We start from the raw sequence: 10292 nt of genomic DNA on the forward strand, positions 1-10292 counted from the left end.
TCTGAGCCCTGTTTTCATCCTATGGAGCACTTGATTGTCTTCCAAAAAAAACCACCCAGTTGTTTGACCAACTACCTTTGCCCGTCTTTGGTAAAATCACTGACGCAACAGTAGACAAATTCATAGGATCCAGAGATATATCCCTCAAGAGAGGGGTGGCAAGTGCATTTTACCATGAAAGAAGAACAGGCTCTAATTGGAGAGAGGAGTAACATAATGCAAAGATTATTGAGACAATGGGTGGCACCGTCCTTTTAAATGGTGCACTGGACAAATAGCTATTGGGGAGAATGATTTAATCGCACCAAAGAGCTTGTCAATAGTCTCATCCCATACTAGTTTAGCTGAAGACCATGGTTGTCTAGTGATTATTCATATTCGAATGAATCCTTGTGTTCAGTAATTTAGCGATTTTATTATGAAAATGATCAGATATGTCAGGCCAAGCTTTTAGAGATTGTGAAAACTTCTTTTGTAGGTTTCTTTTACATTTGCAATTCAGTTATGAAAATACTTACTTTTTTTGCGACTTTTTTTGTACTGCACTTGATAAAGTCTGTATACAAAATCACTTTCAAGGGTGCAGTTTTTTCTGCATTATCTTTCTATTATTTGCACTCCGCGTAGCCAAGAACCGCAGGATAACATAATTTTGAGTGCTAAATATCTTTAATGGAAGGAATACTGTAATTAAAAATGTCAAGATCTATTTAGAAAATACAGGCTATGCCTTCCTCATTTCTGTCCGGGCAGTCCAGGTGTCTGTTACATACCCTGTCAGAGTGGCCTGGTCAATCTCAGGCATGGCGTCATCTCTCAGCCAGGACTTATACTGTTTTTTTTTTTATTACTAAGTTAAGTTAGAGGTTGTTCCAGCACATGCTATAGTTACCTAATGAGCAAAGCTTAATACGGAAGTAGGTTCAGGTGTGATGCCTGGCAGGGCTGAGATTTGCCCTGTTGCACCACCACTGACAATACCAAGTACGGTTAAAATTGGGATTCAAATTGGAATGTTTTTACACAAATACTGAACAAGGTCAAGGAGAGAGCGACAAAGGAGGAAAACCGTCTGGATAAAATGTCCTCTATACTGACCTGTGGCACAAAAGCTGCAGCGTTTAGCGCCCTGGGCCCGATTAAGACGTGGGTGTGTGCCAACAGGCATGCCCTTGGCACATCTGCCTGGTCGCTGCGTGGATTTATATAGTTGTGTATGGTCATTGTGTAGGTCACAACAGTAAGACTCACAAATGTCTTTCGCCTAGAATGGCGTTATGCACAGTGAAGCAATAAGAAAGATTGTCAGGTGTGTGGCGGGGCTCGGAAGCAAAAAATGATTTGACCGATCTGGCCAGAGCACTTGAACTCACAAATAAAGTGCACAGTGTACATTAAAATAACATAAACAGTTAAAAAAAAAGCATTGGAGGTCATTGAGTTTGGCAGCACAGGGATAAACAGTAATAATTAGAAAGAGCAATATGGCACTCAGCCACTCTAAGATCTGATGGAGGCAGGCACAATTGTAACATAAGCACTGCATGCTCGTGTTTTTTTAATTTTGACTGCATTTGTACTAGGTATATACGTTTTATCTGTACATGTGATGCCTAGGTCCCAGTCTGTGCTAAACAAGCATGCTAAATAAAATAAAGTACTACGTTTTAGAGCCATTTATGGTTTCTTAACATCTGTGGACTGGTACTTTTTAAAGCACCGTTTCTTCGAATTTTATTGAAAAATGACTCCTCAATCATCTCAATTACTTTTTAAACAATAAACAACACAAACTAAAAGCTTGAGTTATTTGGAAGAGTTTATTCTGTAACAAACAGAAAATGTTCTTTAATCACTGTCACTATTCTAGTAACTGTCCCTCATCCGTCTAATTGATCCAACCCTAGGACTTGAGGCTCCCCAGTCGCTGAATCTCCTGTACTCTCCAGGTCTCAGGTAGTACTGGCGTCCTCTGTAGTTTGGCTCTTCATAGAAGATCCAGTGGCCATCTTGAACGTTGCAGGAGTGGATGTCATTGTAGCGGAAGTGCTCATACACATGTGGACAGTCATCTGAGAACTCCATCATGTGTCCACCAAAGTCTTCTCTTTCGTACACGCGTATCCTGTAGGATCCGTGGTGCTGTGATTAAAGAAAGTAAAGAAGTAAGTCTCTGGCAGCACCTTTAGCACAGTTATGAAGCTTAACCAACCATTAACTTTCATAAACCAATTCCTTGCTATTTAGTCTATAAGATGAATAATTTATAAATAATCCATTCGCGATGGCAAGGCTAATGACTGATTAAGCGTGGTTTACATGGTATCACACTATAGTCAGAGAGAAAAGGCCTCCAAATTAGTTATTCAATAAAGCATCTTGCACTCAAATGTGTAATTCTTCTGTATAAGATCCAATTCAGATGTCCATTAAAATGTCTAAAATTTCAACACCTAACTGTGATGTATAGGGCAAATTGTTGACGCTTTTGCTTTATTGCTGCTGAAATGCAGGCGGATAGTTCTCACCACAATTTCACATTTTGCTATACAGTAACAGGAATTGGCAAATTCTCACAGAATAAAAGTAGCTTCTATGAACCCTTCATTTTATATTTTACTACAGAATGTTGACCTTTAGTCAATTGTCACTCATTTAAACAAGCATTTACAATGCGACGGGTCTCGCGTTTGCTCATGTTAGAGCTGATCGCCTTGTAAACTCTTAACTCGACTTTTCACCTATCGGGCAAAAGTGCATTTATGTACATAACCCGAAAAAGTGAAATCAAGTATGTAAAGCGCTCAACTTCTGCCAAGCGAGGTAGCGCTCTAAATTAGAGAAAAAAAAAGTCCACGAGCCCGATGGAAAACAGCGAGCCTCGCATGTATTCTGTACTTGGTCGCTGCGCTCGAGGAGGGCTTGCCACCGGAAAAGGCATGACATATGGGTGCCTTTGACTAATGAAAGCAAGCAGATTTTATTAGGGAAGCCCACGAACCAATAAAAAGCACTGACGTGAAGTTGACAGGGCTCCGAGCCCTTTTCTAAATACAAAAGAGTCTCCCTGCGATACGCATGCACGAGCGCATGCAACGCAGGCTCGACTCTAAAAAGGGCAGTTTTTGGTACATCAAGTCAATGCTAGGATACAACATTTACGTTTACAAATATGCTCGTGGTTTAAAATGAAAAAGTGTCACTAGTCTCTTTCCACTCTGAAATAGCAATGGCACAGATTTGCACACATTACCAAAAGAAAACAGCATCACATTTGGCCAGATAAAGGCCCTAAGTTCAAGCACATGTATCATGTATTTCATTCTGCGTGCACTGGTACTTTGGTGCTGTAACAGAGCACCCAGAATATACAGATACTGTGTGGTGTGGTGCTTACCAGGTGCAGTGTTACCACACTATTCCATATTTTTCTCCTCGGAATGAGTCATAACTCATGTTTTCCTTCTTTTTGAGCAGTGTTTCCTGTTCAAATTTTGGAAAGTGGCTGGAGCGTCTTTTTCCGAGAGTTTTATCACGTTGTTCAGGCTCAGCACAGACCCGAGCACCAGTTTGTTTTTTATGAGCTTGCACTGCTTGATGTGCATTCACTTATAATGGTATTTTTCAGAGTAAGAGCTTGATTTTCAGTAGGCACAGATCAGAATTATTTAGCAAGGTGCACCTTATTCTGTTTATGAGCTGCGCTGTCTAAAATCCTGCACTAATTTGCAGAAATATTTGGTTAAATTCAGGGGTTGAAGTGGGCAGGACCTGAGGGGCACGACCAGCCCATACTTTATTTTACGAAAAACAGTTTCCCTACTTTTTAGGTCGAGTGTGCAAGTGCTCTGACCTGCAGTAATCTATCTCTGGGCTTTTAACCATCCCCACCGGAAGCCCACCAGTATCACTCGTTCGTGGGCTTGCCTTTCAAAAATCCTTTGTTATCACTGGTAAATGCTTTACATTTGTCCCTCATTGCAGCGGTTTGCTTACCGGCTTGGACATTGACCCCGTTACATGGATAATTGCACGATTGCCCATAAGTTTGACTGCAAGCAAACTTCTTTTTCCTTTTGTGTCTCTCCTTCGTGCTCATGCTCATGACAGCCATGGCACTTTGAATCAGCTTGCTTATGTCAACTGTTTTACTTTTCGTTTTCAATTTACGTGGCAAGAAAAGTCCAGTTAGGAATTTCCAATGTTAACAGCTCTAACTCGAGCGAACGCAAGACCCATTGTATTGCAAATGCTTGTTGTAAATAGATAACTGTCCATGGACAGTTAATTCCAAGAACTGAACTGCTTCAGGTGAAATGTAAGGCAGGAAATCTCCTATGGTGTGAAACCAAGGGAGGGGCAGACTGCGATGCAAGCCTTCTTCCCAGGGTGCCTGCTTATCTAAAAGAAATGTAAATGTGCACCACTGGTTAATCAGCAAATGTAAAGAGTGCTTGGAAGCCGGTATTGACTTTATTTGATGAAATCATTGAAGTTTCTCAATAACACAGCTTTATTCTTTTTGAGTGGTATTTCACATGAGTTACAGACTGAGATGTGAAGTGAATACTTTAAAAGGACAGTTCCAAAACTGCAGGATGTACAGTGTGGGTATTATTAAAGTCTGTATTTTGGAATCACGTTTTTATCTTAAACCTTTTTGCGCATTTTGTAGCAGCATATCTTAATTTGTGTGTAACACCAGTTTGAAATAATGACTTACATATTCACAGTGCTTTCTGCTTTGTGCCTTATTTTATATGTAGCCACTGGGGTGAGTGTTTGCATTGTTCAGCATTCTGTCCATCATCTGTTCTTTCTGCTGTGTCACCCTAAGCGGGGAGGATATGCCCAGACGTGGGTCCCGTGCTCACTGCAACACTGGATTCAAGCTATCCTGGCTGATGAAGGGTGATACCCTGAAACCAGCCCCAGGATGCTTGTTTCTGGTCCGGGGAGGACTTGGCGTGGCAGTTCAGGCTGGACTGTTCCCATGGGGAACAAGGTCAAGACTGATTTGCATATGGCTGAGTCCAAACATCAGGTGGCATGCTGGGCAAAAAAACTATGGATTAAACCCAGATCTTTGTGACTGGGGGTGAATATTTGCATTGCTCAGCATTCCGTCCTTCATCTGTTCTTTTTGATTATTTTATATGCAGTGAGGTGAAGGTGAAAGACCAAAAAAGTTACAGAGCACTTTGATATTTTTTAGCCATTGTTTTGACTTTGCCCCCATGCTTACTCCTGCCCCTTTGCGCACAGCATCACAGTTCCCATACTTTTTTAGTACACTTCGACCACTGGTTAAATTAATACGCTTTGGCCAGTGCAAGCTCATAAAAACAGGGTGTAAAGCCCAAATAGACACTTCATGATACACATAAATTATAAGACTTGCATTTAAAGATACGGTGAGTAAAATAACCCACATAACAATTTTTGATGCAGTATGTTACCACCAGACATCTATTAGTGGTAGCCTGACGAAGAATTTATGTAATGTCATGCAGTGTTATCAATGTATACCCAAAGTATCACTACATTTCTCAAAATCTGCATTATTGGAGGAAATGCAATAATTAAGTAGCTGCTCAGTTGCCAATAAGACAGCAACGTAAACAAAGACTTGTGTGCCAAAATATCTGCTAGACAATTAAATTCTGCACACTCAATTTTATCACAACATGAGCATATTAAAAGGCAAGGCTGTGATCCAATCCTTACATTTTAAATATTCAAGCAGGTTAAAAAATGTAATTAGAACCATAGATCATATTGTGCACATAGCATCTGAAAGGACAATTCATTAATAATTTGACTGTGCTTCATGTTTCCTAGAAAACAGCTTGGAATTTCCAACTCTTGGCGGTCTTGAAATTAGCACAGTGCTAAGTAGATGGTTAGAGAGAGGACAGCAGTGAGTGCTGTCGCTGGTTGAAGACCCCTCATGTGGCCCACTGCCAAACCTACATCGGAAGTAGGCTTTACACATATCATTGGCCCAGCACATGTTAGTACTGCACAAAATGCATTGTGTGCCATATCGCAGTATAGATTTCTGTGCAAGCACCTGAAAATGTTGCTTAGTTTTTTAAGTGCGAGGGCTTCTGCAGAATGTATTTGTATTACCCTATTTAAACTGATGTGAGAATGTACAGGTATAGGCTCCTTCTATTGTCTACATTGTTAGTGACGTGAATTTGCCACCACTGTACTTGGCATGTCATTTCATTTCAGGATACATTTTACGTTATGCCTATAAATATAGCAAATTGAGATCACATCAGGTTTTATAATTGTGAAATATTGCTTTTGTACTATAGTTTGGAGGGGAGAGACAAGGTGGCATAGTGTGCAGTCGTACACAGTTGTCTGATAATTCATCAAGTAAAATCAAAAGTACCTGTGGGGCCAGGCGACATGACCTGATGGAGTCGTTGTAGCCCATCCACTGATGGAAATCTGGGTACTCTCCTCTTTTCAGGTAGTACTGGTGCCCCCTGAAGTTGGGGTGTTCATAGAGTATCCAGTTGCCACTTTCCACCCGGATGGAGTTGCAGCGGCTAAAGAAGGAGCTCATATCGGCACACTCAGAGCTGCACTCATAGGAGCGGCCTATGAAGTTCTTCTCCTCGTAGAAGATGATCTGTTGGGGGGGTGGGGAGAAAGATCATGTTATTGATGCTCGCTAGTGTAAACAAGCCAGACATTCTAAAACAATACTTAAAATGTTAATACTCAACGATGCACACTATTTAACACTCACTTTATGTGATTTTATTTTTGTATTTGAAGTTTCATAGAGCATTATAGAAGCCCAAAATAAGCATCAGAGTACTTTACAGAGTAGAAAAGAATTGTTGTCATTGTTCTTTAAAAGGCTTGGAAAGAAGAATGCATATTCACATGAAGCACAGAACTCTTTATGTCCTTAGCATATGTATATCCAAACAACACTGCTACACAGTCTCTCAAATTTCTTTCGTTATGGTGCAAAGTTTCAAAGGAAGCAGATCTTGTCACCTCACTTTGAGAACTAGGAGTTATTGTATTTAAAGAAGACAATTTTAGCATCTAAATGAACAATCACATCCACTAATAAAAGGCCACTAATTGGACATTTTTACAATGATTAAAAAGTGACATGGAGAAACACATACAAAGTTTTGAAATGGTGATTTCATAATTGTGATTTACTGCAAATAGCAATTAGGAAATCGCTACTTTAAATTAATGAAACCCTTTAGAGTTTCATTTGCGATTCATAGAGGGTTGCAAATCAACTTACCTCATGAAGATTAATGAGGTAAGTCACAATTTGGGACCCATTACGAATTGCAGCCATAACAGGGATTGCGCCATGCTCAGGTTAGCACACCCCCATGTCTGTGATTACTTTTAAAAAAGCAAACTTTTTTTTTTTAACACAGCCCCATAAAGGAAAACGGGATGCATTTTAGAAAAAATATTTAAGTTAAATTTTTTAAGGGCAGATAGTGGTCCGTGGGACCACTGCCTGCTCTTAAAAAATATTCCCACAACCATTCTCAAAGGGAAAGTTGTCCCTTGCGGACCCCTTCCCACTTGCGAATGGGTTACCACCAATTTTGAGTTGGGAGTAAAGTGTGAATGTTTTGCAACTGCATTTCAGTAGCAAAACATTTGTACATACCTTTCCGATTTGGTATTAGGAGGGGAACCCTCAATATGCCCCTTCCTAATACTGAATTGCAAAACCCAATATGTGATTCAGTAAAGTACCAAATTGCAATTTGAGCTTTGCACATCCCAAAATTAACTTTTCCTGTTGCAAATGGCCTGATTCTGCAGGGGGTGAGTGATGGTGATGGTCAAGCTGTGGGGGCCTACATGGGGTTTTGGGGGTGGACGGTTGGGGGTTGGTTTACGAGGTTTGGGGGTGGATCTAGGGGTTTGGGGGGTGGGAGGCTTTTAGTGGCAAGGGGGGGCTGGCATGTCACTTACAGGTGACAGGAATGGTTATTCCTGTCACCTGTATGCTTTCCGCCAGGGATTACCTGGCTGGGTATCCCACCAGGAAATCCCTGGTGGGAATGGGAACAAAATCCCACTGCCGGGTCGAATGTGCCTACAGTTGGCCCGCAGTTGTACCTGGCCTGGTGGTGGGCGGTAGTGAACTGGCTGCTTGACAGCCAGTTCATTGCTGGGTTTATAATATGGCGGTCTGGACCACCATGCCATTGGTGGGGATGACCGCCACCGCCGGTGTGGCGGTCCAGACCACCATATTCATAATGACCACCACAGTGTGCTTTGGTTTAGATCCTTGTTCACTATTATATAGCTTTGTTGCCTATATTAGAATTCTGCTGTTGGTTTTATAACTTTCCTACCTATTGTGTTTTCCCTCTGCAGTAGTTTAGTTGCAGTGTTGTGATCGAATGAGTTTTATCCTTCACTTTCTGAAATCATTGCTAATTGTGTAAGAGAATGAATGCTGGTTCCCAAAGCTGTGCTCAGAAGTCCCCTGCCAGCTCTATTAAATGTTAGTGTGCAGATTATCAAGGCTGTGCAATCCATAATCTACCTCATGCCTCTCTAATCTACTACCTTCTTCTTTATCTCACTTGTGTAGGTTCCTGCTTTCTCCTTTCGAGACCGTTTTTCAGCCTTTTCTCTTCCTCCTTCTTTCCTCTTGTGTGTTTTCCTTCCATTGCTCTTAGGAAATGTCTGATGAGGAAAAATAAGTGTTGGTCCCCAAAAACGAGTGCTGTGGCCCCCACCAGAAACCACTGTCTGAAATGAAGCTCTGGCTGGAATGAGGAGCCTCTTTATTCATGTTTTTCCTGATTATCCTAACGTCTGTGCAACGCTGATCTCTCGTTCTGGTTTTCCTCATCATGACTCACTATTTCATCCTCATTTCTCTTTCTCTAGCCCCTTGTGCGCTCTCTATTTTGTTTTCTCCTGCTCTTCCAATCACCTGTTACTCCCTCATCCCACTCCTCATTTCGCATTATGATGCAATGGCAACCTTTATGGCAAAAGCTAATGTCAATGCAAACAAGAATTGGCACATCCAATAACTTGGCATTTCACAGCTGCACCCTATTGGCTTTGCCAATGTTTGTTTCTTTTTTGTTTTGACATATCTGTAAATATTATATGTGTAATTTTACCTGTTATCTGGCCGCTTCTTGTGTATGTATTAATTTTAAATTAAGACGTGCATTTAGCATTGCGAATGCGAAAGTCCCCACATTATCGAATCCCACTGAACATATTATAAACTACAAAGTGATAACAGAAACATTTAAAAACGTGTGCAGAAATCAAAAATTCTCCAGAATCGTTCAAACGTCCACTTTTTAGCTTTATTCCAGGGGTGGGTTAAACCTAAAGGGAATCACTAAACTGCGTTCATGCAAACGTGAAACGAGGAATAGCAAACATTTCATTCAGAGGGATTTCTCATACCTTCCCCATGCTGGCTGGAGGCTTGCTGTCGATGGCGCCAGAGCTGGTCGTTGTTGTGAGTGGGTTTATCTCCCTGGCCTTATATACCTCCACTGGGACCGGGTCTCAGTCAATGCAAACAATACGTTATCGAAAGGGGCCCCATTTGTTGCCTAGTAAGTCAAATGCATAGCTCTTTCATTTCCATAGTATTTTGTTCGTTGGATTGTTCGATCCACAACTACTTTTGTTTTTTGTTTGAAACAGTGCATTTTGCTAAGAGCTTTGAAGTGTAAGCGCTGCCTTACTGTTTGCCTGGTGACTGGATTACTGTCCCTTTTTTTCAATAACATAAGTTTAGGGCTGGCAATGATCTGCATTTCAATACCTCTTTCTTTTCTCATTCGAATTTAATTTCAATTCAGATTTTCATGACAGAAATATATAAAGCAAACAAATTGATTCTATACTGACTACTGGTCATAAAATATCACGGAGGATTTGTTTTTACTTTTGCTGTTATGGAGGAAAAAGTAGACATATGAGGACAAGGGAGTCATTTGTATAGCTACATACGTAAAAAGAAATATTGGATTAAGATATTTGGATCCATCTAATTTATTTCTCACCACAACCACTATCGTTCATTGAAAGTTAAAAAAATAATAATATAGACAATTATTACCTGGAAAGTAAAATGCTTTTCTACAGATCCATTGAAATCGCAGAAATAAACAAGTTCAGGAGTTTGCATCTATTGTATACTTATTTTTCAAATAATATTTCTTATTTAATGTGACTAAATATTCTTCACAAAAGATGCCACATTAAAGGTTATGGATGTAGCCTGGGTA

General features: G+C 40.5%; 1 protein-coding gene across 1 annotated transcript; it reads right to left on the reverse strand.

Moving 5' to 3' along the window:
* Nucleotides 1-1806: 1806 nt before the first annotated feature.
* LOC138283446 (gamma-crystallin-3-like) lies at nucleotides 1807-9510 on the reverse strand. Its single transcript, XM_069221398.1, has 3 exons — nucleotides 9460-9510; nucleotides 6407-6649; nucleotides 1807-2142 (listed from the first exon to the last, which is right to left on the reverse strand). The coding sequence occupies exons 1-3, from the start codon at nucleotides 9466-9468 to the stop codon at nucleotides 1867-1869; spliced, it is 528 nt and encodes a 175-aa protein (XP_069077499.1). The 5' UTR covers nucleotides 9469-9510; the 3' UTR covers nucleotides 1807-1866.
* Nucleotides 9511-10292: the final 782 nt, after the last annotated feature.

The sequence above is a fragment of the Pleurodeles waltl genome, chromosome 3_1 (genome assembly GCF_031143425.1).
Source record: "Pleurodeles waltl isolate 20211129_DDA chromosome 3_1, aPleWal1.hap1.20221129, whole genome shotgun sequence".
In the NCBI taxonomy this organism is placed as follows: Eukaryota; Metazoa; Chordata; class Amphibia; order Caudata; family Salamandridae; genus Pleurodeles; species Pleurodeles waltl.

Bases quoted from the DNA above. Each gene is read 5' to 3' on its own strand.
- LOC138283446 (XM_069221398.1), bottom strand. The intron at 2,143-6,406 runs GTACTTTTGATT...CTTTAATCACAG, and splicing joins CATGTCGCCTGGCCCCACAG to CACCACGGATCCTACAGGAT.